Source organism: Cajanus cajan, chromosome 5, assembly GCF_000230855.2.
Source record: "Cajanus cajan strain Asha chromosome 5, NIPB_CcT2T_4, whole genome shotgun sequence".
NCBI lineage: Eukaryota > Viridiplantae > Streptophyta > Magnoliopsida > Fabales > Fabaceae > Cajanus > Cajanus cajan.
The window spans coordinates 63,997,873-64,015,997 of NC_138521.1; the positions used below are offsets into that span (position 1 = coordinate 63,997,873).

The following is an 18,125-nucleotide window of genomic DNA, read 5'->3' on the forward strand; positions in this document are numbered from 1 at the left end:
CAATCAATATCAACATAATTATTTTTGAAATGGACGAAAATGATTTGGTGTAAAAACGTTTGTAATTATATGCAATTAAAGTCCATCAAACCACAATAAATCTCAAAGCCGCATTTTAAGTTGAAAAAAACATTTATCATAACAAGTTCGAGAGGTGTGGGTGTGATTAAAATTCCAAGCATGCATAAATTATTAATCGGACATTATTTCTCATTATAGAGTATAAAAAAATGTTTTCATATTATTTTTTTAAAAAATGGTATAAGAATAATTTTTGTTTGTCATAACAGAATAAAATTATTTTTCATATATTAATAATAAATATTTTTCAGTATAAAGAATAAAAAAATTAAAAATAAATATATCATGATACTTAACTATAAATAAATTGTTATAAAAAATAAATAATAATAAATTATATTTCATATTATTTTCAAATTTTTTAATAAATTACTTTAAATATACTTAATTAAAAATGGAAGATTATCTTAGTAGAAAAATTCACATTTAACATAATTATATTAACTGTTTAGTTTAATTAGTTTAGTCTTAGAATGGTGCAATTTGTTAAGCTCGTAAAATTTTAGAACTAATGTAGGTTTAATAAGCCAAAATAAATATTTTTTTTATTAATAAAATGATATATAAGAATTGACATTCTTATGAGTACTAGATAATGGGTCAATAACATGTGTGAGAATCCTTAAATCAAATATTACTATCTATTTAGCGATTAGCTAAAACTCAACAATTGTCAGATTGACTCAAGACTTTACTTGCCAAACTAAAGATTAATAAAGACCCACTAAATGAATCTCACCTCTGATGTTAAAGAATCTCATTGAGTAGATGTATCCACTAAAATAAAATTTTATGGTGACAAAAAATGTTGAACTCACATTATGGAAAATGTGAGCTCGGATTGGACCTTGTACCTACCAATCCATGATGGAAGCCAAAATAAATATAGAACCATTAGAAAATTATGAAAATTTTAATTAGTCATTACATAAGGAATGACGATTGTAACATCAATGATGATATTGACAATGAGAATGGTAGTAACACAGACGAAAATGATAGATATAATGGTGACAACGATTACATTGTCAATGATGACAATGATAATAATAGAGACAATCACGATTGTGCAGTACATAATAGTTTTATTTTTAATTTTTAACATAAAATTTTTATTTTAATCCGCAAGTTGTTATTAACATAAGCTTTTTAATTTATTTATTTTTTTACTTAATTTTTTAACATAAGCTTTTTTATTTCCTTTCCCATCGTGAATTTGTTTAAAATTAAAAAGCAATTCTAAGGAAAATGTTTTTTAAAATGATTTTTGAATAAGCAAATAAAATTTGTTTAAGAAAAACAGAAAATTGCCTTTTCCCCTTAAAAAATAATTTACACAAACACATTAAAAAATTAAAAAAAAAAAACTTATTTTTTATTAAAAATACAAATAATTTTAATAAAAATAAACTACCAGGCCAAAATGATAGTCCTGTTTGGTTAAAGAATACCACACACTATCCTTCTTTCTGGTACATGGTTGATTGCGTAGATATTCCACAACAATTTCCAAATAACAATTATGAATTCAAGTATTTATTAAAATTTATAAATCTTGATAATTTAATAGGATGTAAATAATTAAAGATTTTCCACTATTTATTTATAATTCAATTAAATAATTGAAATATACAACTTTTAGTAAAGATTAAAAAAGTTTGTTCACCATACGATTACTATGTAAATAAAATTCATCCAATTTACTTTTATTATTTAACCCTAATAACTCTATTAAAAAAAACACTCTAGTATGGGAAATATTGAGGCTTAAATCTTAATGAATAATGAAGGTTAAAAGAAGAAAGAGAGAAAAAAAATGATAAATATAATAAATGATGTAAAACAAATAAAAGAAAATACCAAGATAGGAATGAAACGAAAAAGAATGTGGTTAAATGAATATAATTACGTACCTAAATTAGGTCGTTTGCTTAACATATTTAACACACGACAGGAGGGTATCATATGAATCAATCTCGGAGTTGATTTTGTTGAATATTAAAAAGGTAAGTAAGTGCATTATTATTTGTATTCAGGTACCAATTAACAATTAATTAAAGACAAAGACTAAATTGTGTTGTGTTGGAAGAAAAAGCTAACGACAGAGAACAGAACATTGCCATTGGCCGCAGACACAGAGAAAGAGACTTTCACTGAATTACTTAAAGAATAAAGATCTGTGTTTTGTATTTTTTGTTCAATCCTTTCACTATTTTTCGGTAGTCACTGTCATTGTTCATTGTCCATTTCTATTGGTTTTGTTACTCTCACTCTCCAGCCTTTTCTCGGGTTTCTCTTTTTTTAAATTCCTCTCGGCATAGTTTGTCTGTTGCACCTGAAAACAAGGTTTCTTTTGTCAAGTTTGGAGCTTTTTGCTCTGTGATTTGTGTTTTCTCCAAACAATGCTTGATTTCTCATCTGGGTATTTAGTTCTGGTTTAAGATGGTGGAGGGTGACCGTTTTCCGGTGGGTATGCGTGTACTTGCCGTTGACGACGACCAAACGTGTCTCAAAGTGTTGGAGAACCTGCTTCGCAAATGCCAGTATAATGGTTCGCCACCTTTCTATTTTAATTCACTCAATTCGATTCTACATTGGTTTTGCTTCTTTCATCAATTGTTGCATGTTTTCTTTTTCATGTTATTCTCTTCCCATGTGAAGTTTTACATTCATGGATACTGTGTGGTTGACAATTTCATGTGTTATTCTTAATTTCTTTCTTTGCTAGACCGGCATGTTTTTTCTTTATTCTCCTTTGTGGTTGACAATTTCTTTTTTAAGAAAATAAATTGGGTTTCTTGTTGCTACATTACTTTTATAAATATGAATTCTGCCTTAATCTGATTATGCCTTTGAGAATTGACACTCCTTTGTTCTATCTTATCTCACATCTAATTTATGTTTGTTTGTTGCAGTTACTACAACTACTCAATCAATTAAGGCTCTGGAAATGTTGAGGAAAAACAGAAACAAGTTTGATCTTGTTATTAGTGATGTAAATATGCCAGACATGGATGGGTTTAAGCTGCTTGAGTTAGTGGGACTTGAAATGGACCTACCTGTTATTAGTAAGAAGAAAATTTTCCAAATTCCAAATTTCATTTGTTTTATTTGTGTATGTTCCTTTCAAAGTTAGAGACAAATTCAGTCTCAGGAACATGCGTTGTCTCATAATAATGGTACGGGTTCGTTTATCAACTTAAACTCTTCAATTTTTGTGTGATCTAGTGTTGTCAGGATATGGTGATACAGAACAGGTGATGAAAGGTGTTATACATGGCGCTTGTGACTATTTAATGAAACCGGTTCGAATTGAAGAGTTACGGAACATATGGCAACATGTGGTGCGTAGAAAGATTGATAGCAAGGATAAGAATAGGACTGCAAGTGAAGAGAAAGCCTGCAATATGGCTGGGGAGGGTAGTCAAGCCATGTCTTCGAAGATTGATGCTGATCAGAATAAAAAACTGGGTCAAAAAAGGAAGGAACAAAGTGATGTTGAGGAAGAGGAAGAAGATGATCAAGAGAATGAGGAACCCTCAAATCAGAAGAAGCCTCGTTTAGTTTGGGATGCCGAATTGCATAGCAAATTTGTTGCTGCCATTAATCAACTAGGAATTGACAGTGAGTTTACATGATAAAAGTATTTACTTTTCTAATTTTGTTGACCTGAGAACTTGAAACTTAAGTGTTTATTTGGAACCTTAATATAGACTTTGTAGCTCCTAACACGAGGTTTCTTCAACTGTTGTTGCAGGGGCTTTTCCCAAGAAAATACTTGACTTGATGAATGTTGAAGGTCTTACCAGGGAAAACGTAGCAAGCCATCTGCAGGTATAAAACTCGTCCGATTTATCATAATTTTAGCCTAGAGCCAAGGTTGAGGAGGGTAGTTTGCATTCTAAGCTTATTTTTGATAAATAAAAAGTTTAGATTAAGATAAGACACGACTCCGTGTAGAATCAAAGTTAACCATCAGCATCTTTGAAAATTTTCGATGGAATTACAAATCATCTACTCTATCTCCAACGCAAATCTGCATGGAATGATATAAAACATGAAGGAATCTGAATCCAATCCAAGTCCTAACTTGTAGGAGCAAAGAGACTCAATAAGTTGAGTCACCCTCTCAAGGCTACATTCTAAATTTGACAATGAATTTGTTTGAATATAAGTTATAAATGTTTTTTTTTTAGTTTCTCTATTGAAAGAAAAAAAACTTTTTATTTTTGATAAAGAAACTTTCAATTATGAAAACTCTTCTAAACTTATATCAAAATAGACTCAAATATTGGTGTGAGAACTTTTAATCCCTATTGTTAAAAAAATAATGTCGATAATTTATACATCATGAACTAACAACTCTGTTCTAGATACTGTTTTATGATAATTACACAAGTTTTTGTCATTTTGTATTTGTAGAAATACAGACTCGGTCTCAAAAAGCCTACTCATCATGCTAACATGGTTGGTACATTGGGTAGTAGTGATCCTTACCTACAAATGGGTTCAGTGGAAGGCTTTCGCACTTCGTCTGGATCAGGAGGAATGCTAAGCACCATACTACCTTCATATGCATCTGGTGAAATGTTTTGTAGGCTGAACTCAGACTTGAACAACAGAGGAATTAACTCTTCTGCACTTGTTGGGAGTGTTCACTTTCAAAACATTAGTAGCAGCTCCATAAAAACACTTGCAAACAGGCAGTTGTCCATGTTTTCTGCAAATCAAACCCCAAGTTTATTGCATAGCCTTCCAACATCAATTGAGGCTAGCCGATTTCAGCAGAATAATTGTACAACTAGTATTAGGAAGTTGAGTCCACTCGATGATTCAGGGGCATTCAATGTTTCCTCTGGTTTCTCAAATAATCATTTACTATCACAAGGAAATACCCCACCAGCACATAATTCAGGAGCATTCAGAAATCACTCTTCTCTTAAAGATGTTTCGGTGAAAACACAATCTTTTGACCCTGACATATGTGGTTCATCTAATATGCTGGATTATAATCGGTGTAATAAAAGTTGGAACGGAGCAGCTCAGATATCTAACTTTTCCGCCAATACTTGTGCAGTCAATAAAGTTTTCAATAATGATCATAACTTTTCCTCGTCCACCTTTTGCAGTGGGAACAGCCCAGTTGATTTTTCTTCCACCTGTGCTATTAATGTTCCTTTGGAGGATACTAGAGGTAAGCTGCAATGCCAAGAAGGCTTACTTGAGAATATCTTTCTAGCTTCATGTTATACTCAGCACCAAAGCTGGGAAACAGATAAGGATGCTTGCAACAAAGACATGACTCAAACCTTTAATCCCATAAATTCTAGTGTTTCTCCCAATGGAGACACTAGTTCTTTGGGACATAATTTAGATCAGAATGATACAGTTTGCAGCAAGAGAGTTGATGAATCTTTGGTTGGCCAAATGAAAGGGGTTAATCCATCAATGACTCGTGAAGTTGAGAAATTCTCTTCAATAAAGTCATCTCAAGAAGGACTTGTGCAAAATAGTTTTGGATCCTTGGATGACATAATGAGTGAAATAGTTAAACAGGTACACGATCAAATTGTTTTACATGCTATGCTTTTAGATGTTTATGGATGCATTGACGTTTGCTTTTATTTGACTTAAAAATGCAAAGCTAATTTTCTCGCCAGAATCTTCCTTTAAGCAATAATATTGTAAAACCAGGCGTGCTAAACAGATTATGTGTATTTCTTTGCGTAGCGAGAGTGAAGGGCTATACTTGTGATGTTTCCAAAGTTCAGTTTCAGTTTTTGTCTAATGGATGTTTATGATGCAGGAGCGAAATGCGATTATGTTGATGGATGGAAAAATGGAATTTGATGCTTATCACGTTAGATCATGCATTTGATTCCTTCTAATTCGCCAAGAATCTTAGTTGTTTCATCATGTAATTTTACACAGATGTATTTCCTGTTTTACTATTGCATATAGTAGGTGCTACTCGTACAGTAGTAACAACAATTCTCCTCTCTCTTGTTGATCCTTTTATTTATTACTATTAATAACCAGCAGATGATTCTACAAACTACTTGACTACAGGTTTAACCTCTCACAACAATTACTTTTATCTAACTTCCATTCTCTCCCTTCTTATTTTGTTATAAACAATGAGTTAACATTTCAGTATTGGATTCACTTACGATAATCAGAGTACGTGAAAGAGTTAGAACGGAACTCACTTTACGCTTGTTTTCTACAATAAAAATGTCGCGAGGTTGAAATGTGGCACTTCTCATTTTTACTAATTCCACATCTTTGGATGAATTTTTAATAACACAAGTTAGAATTAAATTGGAACAAAAATTATGTTATCCAGAGCAAGTTTATGATCTCAATGAGGAACAAATCACTTGGTCATTTCTAGGAGACCATTATTCATGAAGGACTCATCTCGATATGCATCGCCACATTGTTATGCAGTTATCTTAATTCAGTAGTTGTTAGGACTGAAAATGGAAACTCTCGCTTTAACATTGATCATTCCACAATGGTACAATCAGGAGATTCAGGACAATAACCCAAGTGAGTGGCTCTGCTGTGCAACCATTATTAAATTTGCCGAAGTTGGTAAACATAACTTCAAGCAGAAGATATCTGTGATTTTATCGCATAGTTATCCAATAATGATTCAAGGGAAACACGAAACTCATCAAACTCTGGTAATCTTTTGTTTTGAATAATGTTAATTGTGTACAACTACTTCTGCATGATGAAATAACGTGTACCATCACGATTTCTTTAGAATGTAATTCACATTCACATACATTACATGATATATTTCTCCGTTTAAAGTTTGTTTACTAGCGATTACTTTCTTCCTTCTCCCCCTTAAGGTTTATATGATAAATGCAGCAAGCCATTTCAAGTATTTGATTTTTTTTTCATAATGGCTTTCAGCCTGTAAACATCTTGATTTTTTATATCTTAACATGTTAACTACAAGTGCCTTGATAGAGAAGGGTGACAGGTAAGTTGGTAACACCACATTAACATCGCAACCAAATTGGAGTTAGATTCTCTGCAGTTGTCTGCACCATCCTTAATAAGGAGAGAGAGACGTGTTTCACAAACTTATCCCGTGCCTCTTTCATTTTCTTAATGGAGGATAATTCAGCTGCAGAAATGAGCCTCGAGGGATAATTTTAGTACAAAAGAATGGCATTACAAAACATTCACAACAAAATATAAGTTCATACGGGATTATCATCGGTAATATGTCAGAAAGGAAATTCCAATGTCTTGTATCTTGCTTTAGTGCTTTACAGACCTGGACAACACTCCCCTCCCCCAAAGAAAAAAAAATCTCCCTTCTAAAATGAGGCCTTACACAAGAAGGAACAAAAATTCCTTACTAGCAATTATATAGTCATGTATAACAAGTAAATTTGGTCAGAAAAGTTTTGATACAATGTCAAAAAACGCCATAAATTGTGGTTTATACAGCATTCCCCTAATTTTTAATATATGGAATTGGCTGTACATACTCCTTAATCAGAACAATTGGAGTGCTTCACACCAATTCTCTTTCATTTTCACAAAATTTGGATGATATTGATGTTTATTAACATATTATATGACGTGGAATCGTACCCAACATATAGTTAGCGGTAAGAACAAGGAAGTGAGTTTCTGTGTTGGTGTGTTTCACCTGGTTTTTCATTTTTCATTAATATTTTATGTTACACATGGATTTTATTGTTATCACAGAGATACGGTTGACATGACTGTCAATTTAGCGTTATTGGTTAAATCTTGCCGCAGTGAACCTCCAAATGTTCTAGTGAGCAAGGAGGAGGTAATTACAGAGATTTCATTTCATTAACAACTTTTGTTCTATGTGGACTGCTATAATATAGTCCTGATTCAACATAATGAATATGACTGAGTCAAGATAAAGGGGTTGAGGTGTTCTTGATCCGTGTAATTTGCTTAGACTAGCATGTATGAACCATAAACACTTAAAGACAGTCTGGACCCTTTAGAAAGCGGAGGAAGGTAGAAAAATGAATTCAATTCCCCATATATGCTTACTCAAGTTTTCACAAATTTTCCCCATAATCAATTCCCAATGTCTAACCTCTCTCTATTTGTGGCTACAATTGAGATAAACTCATCAAACGAGAACAACTCAAATAGTTTCATGGTGAGAAATAATTAATTATTTTCCATGGTGAAAGTAAAGCAACAAATAGTTGCTTCTACTTTTTTCATGGTATCCCCATGATTTTGAGGGGACAAAATCAATTAGGAAAAAACTCAGATACAATTATTTTTCACTCAGAATTGAAAGTTTATCTCAATAATATGCGAGGACATTTAATGGAATCATTTGATCTTATATTATAAAAGTGAAACTCCAATTCTAATCGTAGAGCAACACATATGGTAGCGAATATAAGTTTTGTCCAATTGATTATTGAGTGTTATCTAAACAGACTAGGCAATGTCCAGAATGGTTGGCTCCTAACAAACCAAATAGGTTCCTCCACAACAAGTCGCCTTCCTCAACCACAACACTCATAGTCTGTGCACTTAACAACCAATAAGCGGTGAAATTGCATGATTGAAAGGGAGCATCCCTATTCTACATTTTGTCTTCCCTCAATTTCCATTTCCATTTCCTTGACAAACAACACAAGACAAGACATAATGTACACATCCATGTAAATAAATAAGGGAAGAAGCGAAGAAAACAAGTGCAATGCAATGAAAAGGGTAAAAAACAAAGACTTACAAGTCTCAAGAAAGAGTTCTATTGAGAAGCAGCAGCCTGTTGTTCCTCAAGATTCTTGATATGTGCATTGAGAAGCATGAGAAGGTCTCTAGAAGGAGCCTGAAGAGTGGAAACGAGAGCGGAAGCAGGGCTCTTGAGAGCCCCCAAGAGAGTGGCATAAATCTGGGCGCGCGTGGGCAGCGTCTCGAGCTTCTTAAAGTCGTGGGGACCGTAGAACTTGCCCTCGAAAACAGCGCCGGTGAAGTCGTTGTCCTCGAGCTTCTTCTCCTTCTGGAAGTCGCGGTAGGGCTTAATGGCGGCCGGAATCTCCTCGGAGTGGACGAAGAGCCAGACATTCATGCCCTTCATGCAGGGCTTGAGGGCGTCCCAGGGAGTGCCCTCGAGAGCCTTGTACACCAGCGTGTTCTTCGCCACGATCAGCTTCGTGCTCTCCGGGAGCGTCTTCCGGAGGTCCTGGAACTGCTTCACGGTGAACCCCTTGTAGTTAATGCCCGCCAGGAGGTAGCAGTTCTCCAGCTGCTGCCGCACCGTCTCCACCGTCTCCTCCTTCTTCGTGCGGGGGATCGCCGCGCGGATGGAGGGGACCCGCGCGGGGGGGCGCTGGGCCGGCCCGCCGGAGGGAAGCAGGAATGGGTTCGTGGGCCGGGAGAGGAGGTGGCGGGCTTGGGCTTGGGCTTGGGCTTGGGCTTGGGCCTTGGGGGAGGGAAGGGAGAAGGTGATTGCTGCCTCCATGGTGAGAATTGGGAATTGGGAATTGGGAAATGAGTGTAGAGTGAGGTTCCCTTCATTGGCTTATCTTATCACTTCCATCACTGCCTGCTGTTACCCGACTTTCAACTATCGCCCACCCGACCCGTACCCGACTTTCTTCACCAATCATGATTCGACACTTGCCTTTTTTTAAAGGGTTTAATTTTTATTATTATTATTATTGAGGGTTTAATTTTTATAAATAAATTATACCCATTCCCTTTATGTTTTATTAAAAAGTAAAATTCTCCACTTTTTTTTTCTCATTTTAAAGGGAAAGTTTTCTCGCATAGAACCTACACTCATTTGAACATAATTCTCTACTTTTTTCTCTTTCCAGACATATTCAATATTTTAACTTTTCCTCACTTCTTCACTCTTCAATTCCCTTCTCATCAATTTTCCTCTTCCCAAAAATAGTGTAAACAAAGGCAAAACGTACGCTATAGGTAGGATGACAAAAAAAAATATAAAATAAACTCACAATCGCATGTATATTCAAATACTAAATAAATAACTTAAATGAATACTCATAAGTTATAGACACAAGTCCTCACCCTTTTGAGTACCCAGCAATTAGATACTTGTTTAAAAGACTTGGAAGCATCGGTGCAAGTAGGACGAAGATGTTGAAGTACTCCAAGTTAACTATAAGTGGTTAAATCCTAAATTGATCCTTGAAAATGTGAGACACAAATTAGACTCTAAAACATATAAATTAAAAAGAAAAGGTCTCTAAGAAAACGTTTTCACCATTTAAGTTAGTCTTTAAATGGATAATTATTAATCGATATTGATAATGGTGTTGACGTTGAAATATTAAGTATCACATAAATATATATTGGTCATCATACATGCTTATGTCATGAGAAGCCACTTTAAAGTATTTTATTCCATTACTTTTTAATTTTACTTTTAAAAAAATGCTTATTGAACCACATTTTTTTTTTATCATTATCTATTTCTATTTGATTATTTTCATTGCACCTTTTTTTTTTTTTTTTTGTGTTCATCAACTCCATTTCTCTTACTCTGTTGTTTGTATAATATTCATTTTGTGATTTTGATTTCTCAATTTTTTACTCCACCATTTTAGTCTTATAATTTTAAAAAAAATTAACAATGTTTGTTCAACTTAAATGTTCGTTTATAATAAAATTGTAATATCAATTATGATGTGACATCAATTTAAAACATCATTTATTTAATGTTAAATTACAGTCAACATTATAATTCTAGTGATAAACAAATAAGCATTTAACTATTGGTTAAAAGTATGAATTTTACAAAATTAAGCGGTTAAAATTGTGGAATTAAATTTTTGAAGACCAAAATTGTATATTAAAGATTATTAGTGGATCAAAATGTAATTTAACCTAATTAAAAATAATTATATTGAATGAAAATGTTATGACTTATTCGATAAGGTTACTAAAAAAAATTCAACAAAAATAATTTTATTGAGGATAGATATATAGATTAGTCTAATCTATCAAGGTCTTAAATGTGAATATTGCATTTTTGATGGGTTAAAATAGAAAAAAAAAATTATTCTTAATTTGTATTCATCCTATGAAACTTACAATTAAATGGATAAGCATATAAATTTAATAATAATATTGAAAAAATTTATAAATTTATCAATTAATAATAGATTTTTAATAATTTTTTCCTTCTTTTCTTATGCCAAGAAATTATGGTAAAATAATATATAAAAATATATTACATAAAAGTATAAACATCAAATATTTTAAAATTAAAATAAATTTTAAAAATTTTAACTATAAAAGTTTAAAGTATAAAAAATTTAGTTGATTAGTCTAAACATATTAAGTCATGGAGTACAATATACCTGCAATTGGCTAAACATTAGATTCCAGATTTTCCGAACTTTAACGCAAGCAAAAAAAATGAAAAGAAACCCGAGTCTAATTTACCAACCACTCTAGTTGTTCCAAATCAGCAAAAAAATATATGATCGACCTAACTAATTAATTCTATTTTTATTTATTATAATTATTTATAAATTAAATATTAATATTTTAAAATAAATTATTAATTAGTAAAAATAATTTTATACTATAACAAATTATTTACAGTAAATCTAGATTTTAATATAATAGGTTTTATAAAATAATCTATATTAATATATAAAAAAGATATAATTTTTACTAATTATTTTTAATTTCTATTTTTATATGAATTATTTTATTTATTTTTTAATAATTACTTTTTTATAAATAATTTTATTTTATTTTTTTATTATTATTTTTAATAGAATGCAGGAGTGCCTTTTTTACTACTAGTTAATTAGAAGGAAGATTGTACGAGTAGCATGAATGAAGGAATGAATGAAATGGAGTGGACACGTGTAAGGCCAAAGCTCGTCCACGGCAAGAACGTGACGAAGTGGATCACGCTGAGACTGAGAGAATCGGAGTGGAATGTTAAAGGCAACCTAAGGTTAAAGTCTTCAACCCTTAAACCGCACAACTCACAACTCAAACAAACACTCACAAGGGTTTGCGTGTTTTGTTCCGTTGCGCCACCGTCCCCTCACGTTATTAAGCGTAACGCATTCAGCATGGCCAACAAAGCAATGGAGGTGGTGAAAGGCTTGGACTTGGCGAGGTACATGGGTCGCTGGTACGAGATTGCGTGTTTTCCGTCGAGGTTTCAGCCCAGTGACGGCGTCAACACCAGAGCCACCTACACTCTCAAAGATGACGGCACCGTCAACGTTCTCAATGAGACTTGGAGCGCTGGCAAAAGAAGCTTCATTGAGGGCTATGCCTATAAGGCTGATCCCAATAGCGATGAGGCCAAACTCAAGGTCAAATTTTGGGTTCCTCCCTTCTTACCCGTTATCCCTGTTACTGGGGATTACTGGGTTTTGTACATTGATCCTGATTATCAGATAGCCCTCGTTGGCCAACCTAGCAGGAATTGTCTTTGGGTAATAAACCTATCCCCCTTTTACTTCATTTTTCATTTTTCATTTTTCTTTCAATACAATATACGTATACAAGGTCATGCTTGGTTCATAACCTTCTCTATGTCATCACAAGTTTCATTTTATCTCTACTCTCTAGTAAGTATGTATGTTGAGAGATGTGAATTTTTAAATGGATCTCACTACCAACAGAGGGGACATTAGTCTTTAATTTAAAAGATACTTTGGTTTAAAAAAAAAAAAATCAACATGTCATTGGCAGATAATTGGGTTCCTTAATTATTTAGCCAGGGGTTTGATCTTCAATTCTTTGTGTATGAAATACTTTGATTTACCAGAAAAAATCAACGTGTCGATGCCACATAGTTGTGTTCTTAATTATGCAGTTATGTGTGTATGAAAAACATATGTCGAGAAATGTCTCTTAAGTATGTAGTTAAAGAGTTTGATCACCAGACTAATGTGTATAGAAGGGTAAATTAGTTCTATAAATGAATCTCTGTATTTTAAAGTATTAATCCTTAATTGTTGGCTTCTAAGTACGTAGTTAAGGGTTTGATCGCCAGACTAATGTGTATAGAAGAGCATCTGATGGGAGATGTTAGTTCTTTAGCCTTTAGTCTTAAACTCTTGGGCTCTCACTCACTAACACACACAAAATGACAAAAAGGATATATAGATTAATGGTGAAGTTTGAAAATGCGAAATTGGTGATGTGTCAGCTGGTTAGATAGAAATTGGTGCATGCTGTTACATTTGTTTTGTTTGTGAATGTCATGTTTATGATTGGGTAATTTGGGATGATTTTGGTGGCTAGATATTGTCGAGAAAGAACCATTTGGATGATGAAATCTACAACGAGCTTGTTGAGAGAGCGAGGAATGAGGGGTATGATGTGAGCAAACTCCACAAGACTCCACAGACTAATCCTCCACCTGAGGAAGAAGGTCCTGAGGACACCAAAGGCGTATGGTGGATCAAGTCCCTTCTGGGAAGGTGAAGGAGTGTTTCACATCGTTATCATTAAAAGTCGTGAATCGGAGCAATTCGTTTTGGATCTCTGTATTTTACATATGTCGGCATCGTATGGTGTTTGATGCTCTGATACTGTTCGGTGAGAATCCCATGTTTGAATACTTTGCGGAGGTTTCCATTTTGCTTTCACTTTTACTTTTACTTTGTTGAATTTTCTGGCTAAGCTATATTTTACTATATATGTTGGCTTGTCATATAAATTTCATATATTTTAGTATTTTACTATATAGGTTAGTTCTTATTGTCAACTACTACCGATAACCCAATATCTGGATTGATTTTCTTATATTTTAGTATTTTATTATACAGGAGGGTTTGTGTAGTTCAATACTACTAGTTCATCATGATTTGTTAACCCAATACTTTGGACAGGTCAATTACTAGTCCAAGTTTTAAAACTTTGGTCTTGGGGCTACTTTCACTCTAGTGAGCTCTCTTGCCTAATTTTTACAAGGTGAAATTCTCTGATGGACCACTCGTACAAGTGGTGTATGAGTGCACCATGAATATTTATCATTAGATGCATCTAATCCTACTGGTTATCATACACCCTATCACAGACTATCTAAATTTTTGAATTTTTTATTAAATTAATTTAAAAAAAAATTACCCAAAAAAACATCTGTTCAAATTTATCTACGAACTGTCACATGTCAGTGTTCACCTTCAAAACAGGTTGTTTTAAAATCAGAACGGTTCGTTCCAGATGAAAAAAAATAACACATACAAATGGACCAGAACGACCCGTTCCAAATTCAAAAATAAGATATGATAAGTTGAACCAGAACGAGCCGTTCTACATTTGGAACTGGCCGTTTCATATGAAAAAATAACACATAACGAATAAACCAGAATGACTCGTTTCAGTTTCAAAAATAACAAATGATCAGATAAACTAGAACGGGCCGTTTTGAATTCAGAACGGCCCGTTCTAACTACATATTTGTCATACAAACTTTTTTTAAGCAAAATAATATTTTTTTTCATTCTACTAAATTACATTTAAAATTTAAGTATAGTATTTCAATTGATAATATTTTTCTATTAGAATTAGAGGTTTACATTAATTATATGCGTAAAATTCTAATTCTAATTAGAATAACATCAAACAAAATTTTCTACTATAAATATAATATTCTCTCATTTAAATCATTGCAAAAATTTGTTAGTTTTAGTTTTACATCTCGACATTTTCCTCTTAAAAAAATTGTTAACAAATATTATTGGGCCTAGTTTTGGGCTTTATGGGCCTTTGGGCTTTTGACTGCTTTACAGCTTAGTGAGCTAAATGGATTTGGTGGGCCTAGGGTTCTCTTTACTTGGACTTTACATGGATGACTACCTTTCTCATATATTTAGTAATATAGGAATTTATATTGTTTGGTCTTGTATTATGGGTCTTAGTATAAGAATTTTTGGGTTTTAAGCTTATTGGGCCTAGTTTTGGATTTCATGGGCCTTTGGGCTTTTGACTGCTTCTGAGCTTAGTGAGCTCAATGGATTTGGTAGGTCTAGGGTTCTCTTTACTTAGGCTTTACATGGATGACCACCTTTCTCATATTTTTTGTAGTATAGGAGTTTATATTGTTTGGTCTTGTACTATGGGTCTCAATATAATACTTTTTGGATTTTAAGCTTATTAGGCCTAGTTTTGGGCTTCATGGGCCTTTGAGCTTTTGACTACTTCTGAGCTTAGTGAGCCTAATGGGTTTGGTGGGCCTAGGTTCTCTTTACTTGGGCTTTACATGGATGACCACCTTTCTCATATATTTGGTAATATAGGAGTTTATATTGTTTGGTCTTGTATTATGGGTCTTAGTATAAGACTTTTTGGGTTTTAAGCTTATTGGGCCTAATTTTGGGCTTCATGGACTTTTGGGCTTTTGATTGCTTATGAGCTTAGTGAGCCCAATGGGTTTGGTGGGCCTATGGTTCTCTTTACTTGGGCTTTACATGGATGATCACCTTTCTCATATATTTGGTAGTATAGAAGTTTATATTGTTTGGTCTTGTATTATGGGTCTTAGTATAAGACTTTTTGGGTTTTAAGCTTATTGGGCCTAGTTTTGGGCTTCATGAGCCTTTGGGCTTTTGACTGCTTCTGAGTTTAGTGAGCCCAATGGGTTTGGTGGGACTAGGGTTCTCTTTACTTGGGCTTTACATGGATGACCACCTTTCTCATATATTTGGTAGTATAGGAATTTATATTGTTTGGCCTTGTATTATGGGTCTTAGTATAAGACTTTTTGGGTTTTAAGCTTATTGGGCCTAGTTTTGGGCTTCATGGGCCTTTGGGCTTTTGATTGCTTCTGAGCTTAGTGAGCCCAATGGGTTTGGTGGGCCTAGGGTTCTCTTTACTTGGGCTTTACATGGATGACCACGTTTCTCATATATTTGGTAGTATAGGAGTTTACATTGTCTGGTCTTGTATTATGGATCTTAGTATAAGACTTTTTGGGTTTTAAGCTTATTGGGCCTAGTTTTGGACTTCATGGGCCTTTAGGCTTTTGATTGCTTCAGAGCTTAGTGAACCAAATAGATTTGGTGGGCCTAGGGTTCTCTTTACTTGGGCTTTACATGGATGACCACTTTTCTCATATATTTGGTAATATAGGAGTTTATATTGTTTGGTCTTGTATTATGGGTCTTAGTATAAGACTTTTTGAGTTTTAAGCTTATTTGGCCTAGTTTTGGACTTCATGGGCCTTTGGGCTTTTGACTGCTTTTGAGCTTAGTGAGCCCAATGGGTTTGGTGGGCCTAGGGTTTTTTTTACTTGGGCTTTATATGGATGACCACCTTTCTCATATATTTGGTAGTATAGGAGTTTATATTGTTTGGTCTTGTATTATGGGCCTTAGTATAAGGCTTTTTGGGTTTTAAGCTTATTGGGGCTAGTTTTGGACTTCATGGGCCTTTGGGCTTTTGACTGCTTCTAAGCTTAGTGAGCCCAATGAGTTTGGTGGGCCTAAGGTTCTTTTTACTTGGGCTTTACATGGATGACCACCTTTCTCATATATTTGGTAGTATAGGAGTTTATATTGTTTGGTCTTGTATTATGGGCCTTAGTATAAGACTTTTTGGGTTTTAAGCTTATTGGGCCTAGTTTTGGACTTCATGGGCCTTTGGGCTTTTGATTGCTTCTAAGCTTAGGAGCCCAATGGGTTTCGTGGGCCTAGGGTTTTCTTTACTTGGGCTTTACATGGATGACCACCTTTCTCATATTTTTGGTAGTATAGGAGTTTATATTGTTTGGTCTTGAATTATGGGCCTCAGTATAAGACTTTTTGGGTTTTAAGTTTATTAGGCCTAGTTTTGGGTTTCATTCATAAGATGCTTGATGTTATTGAGGAAGGGGCTTCATATCTCACTCACACTTAGCACCAAACTACCCGCACCTAATGTGATTGAGGCAAATAGTCACCTATTCTCTCGTGTCTGGTATGACAAAACTCACGCCCGACCCTAATAAGGCAGAGGGCCTTTGTCTAACTTATGTTTAACGTCACATACATTAGCACCCAATGCAAATCCAAACGGAAAATGAGTATCTCTCCTCACACTAGGTGACATTTAATCAATGTCTAATGTTTGTGGCATTGGCAACAAAACAACGAAAGTCTATGCACCTTAAAAGCAATTAAACTAATGTAAATTAATTTTAAAAATATTTGGTAACATCATATTTTTAAGATGAAAATATTGAGGTGTAAAACTAAAACTAACAAATTTTTGCAATGATTTTAAATGAGAGAAAATTATATTTATAATAGAAAATTTGTTTGGTGTTATTTTCTAATTAGAATTAAAAATTTATGCATATAATTAATGTAAACCTCTAATTCTAATAAAAAAACATTACCAATTGAAAAACTATACTTAAATTTTAAATGTAATTTAGTAGAATGAAAAAAAAAATATTTTTCTTAAAAAAAAGTTTTTATGACAAATATGTAGTTAGAACGGCCCGTTTCGAATTCAGAACGGTCCGCTCTAGTTTAACTGGTCATGTGTTATTTTTGAATTTGGAACGGGTCGTTCTAATTTCAGAACGGGCCGTTCTGATACATTCGTCATGTGTTTTTTTCCATCTAGAACGGCCTGTTCTGATCCATTATTCATGTGTTATTGTTTCATCTGGAACGGGCTGTTCTGATTTTAGAACGGCTCGTTCTGAACGTGGATAGCAGTTGCATCAGTACATTGTAAGATGTGCTTTATGGGTAATTTCAAAAAAAAAATTCAGTAAAAAATTCAGAAATTTTGATCCTGTGTGATAGGATATATAATATGCTATTAGATTAGATGCATCTTATGATAAAAATTCATGGTGCACCATGCACCACTTGCAAAAGTGGTCTATCAAAGACATCACCTTTTTACAAATATGTGCATAAGGTTTTTTCAATTAATTTACACACCTTCTCACAACTTAACTTGCCCCCAACTTTTTAACAGGTATATGTATAAGCTTTTTTCAATTAATTTACGCCCTTTAAGAAGGTTGATGAATTTAGTTAGCGATTATCTAAATAATTTTAATA

General features: G+C 33.6%; 3 protein-coding genes across 3 annotated transcripts; 2 read left to right on the forward strand and 1 right to left on the reverse strand.

The window, feature by feature from the left end:
- The first annotated feature begins 1,971 nt into the window (after positions 1 to 1,971).
- Positions 1,972 to 6,136, forward strand: RR18 (response regulator 18). The gene is made up of 6 exons (XM_083075660.1): positions 1,972 to 2,632; positions 2,997 to 3,149; positions 3,310 to 3,705; positions 3,839 to 3,915; positions 4,504 to 5,637; positions 5,888 to 6,136. The coding sequence occupies exons 1-6, from the start codon at positions 2,524 to 2,526 to the stop codon at positions 5,957 to 5,959; spliced, it is 1,941 nt and encodes a 646-aa protein (XP_082931786.1). The 5' UTR covers positions 1,972 to 2,523; the 3' UTR covers positions 5,960 to 6,136.
- Positions 6,137 to 8,426: 2,290 nt separating this feature from the next.
- LOC109794542 (large ribosomal subunit protein uL10c) lies at positions 8,427 to 9,627 on the reverse strand. Its single transcript, XM_020353988.3, has 2 exons — positions 8,846 to 9,627; positions 8,427 to 8,732 (listed from the first exon to the last, which is right to left on the reverse strand). The coding sequence occupies exon 1, from the start codon at positions 9,575 to 9,577 to the stop codon at positions 8,864 to 8,866; it is 714 nt and encodes a 237-aa protein (XP_020209577.2). The 5' UTR covers positions 9,578 to 9,627; the 3' UTR covers positions 8,427 to 8,732; positions 8,846 to 8,863.
- A 2,288-nt stretch (positions 9,628 to 11,915) lies between these two features.
- On the forward strand, positions 11,916 to 13,911 carry TIL (temperature-induced lipocalin). The gene is made up of 2 exons (XM_083075661.1): positions 11,916 to 12,551; positions 13,366 to 13,911. The coding sequence occupies exons 1-2, from the start codon at positions 11,931 to 11,933 to the stop codon at positions 13,546 to 13,548; spliced, it is 804 nt and encodes a 267-aa protein (XP_082931787.1). The 5' UTR covers positions 11,916 to 11,930; the 3' UTR covers positions 13,549 to 13,911.
- The last annotated feature ends 4,214 nt before the right edge of the window (positions 13,912 to 18,125 follow it).

Excerpts from the sequence above, each read along its gene's own strand:
- RR18 (XM_083075660.1), top strand. The coding sequence starts at position 2,524 with ATGGTGGAGGGTGACCGTTTTCCGGTGGGTATGCGTGTACTTGCCGTT. Across the intron at positions 3,150-3,309 it reads AATGGACCTACCTGTTATTA|TGTTGTCAGGATATGGTGAT; the intron begins GTAAGAAGAAAA and ends TGTGTGATCTAG. Across the intron at positions 5,638-5,887 it reads TGAGTGAAATAGTTAAACAG|GAGCGAAATGCGATTATGTT; the intron begins GTACACGATCAA and ends TTTATGATGCAG.
- TIL (XM_083075661.1), top strand. The coding sequence starts at position 11,931 with ATGAATGAAGGAATGAATGAAATGGAGTGGACACGTGTAAGGCCAAAG. Across the intron at positions 12,552-13,365 it reads CTAGCAGGAATTGTCTTTGG|ATATTGTCGAGAAAGAACCA; the intron begins GTAATAAACCTA and ends TTTGGTGGCTAG.
- LOC109794542 (XM_020353988.3), bottom strand. The coding sequence starts at position 9,577 with ATGGAGGCAGCAATCACCTTCTCCCTTCCCTCCCCCAAGGCCCAAGCC.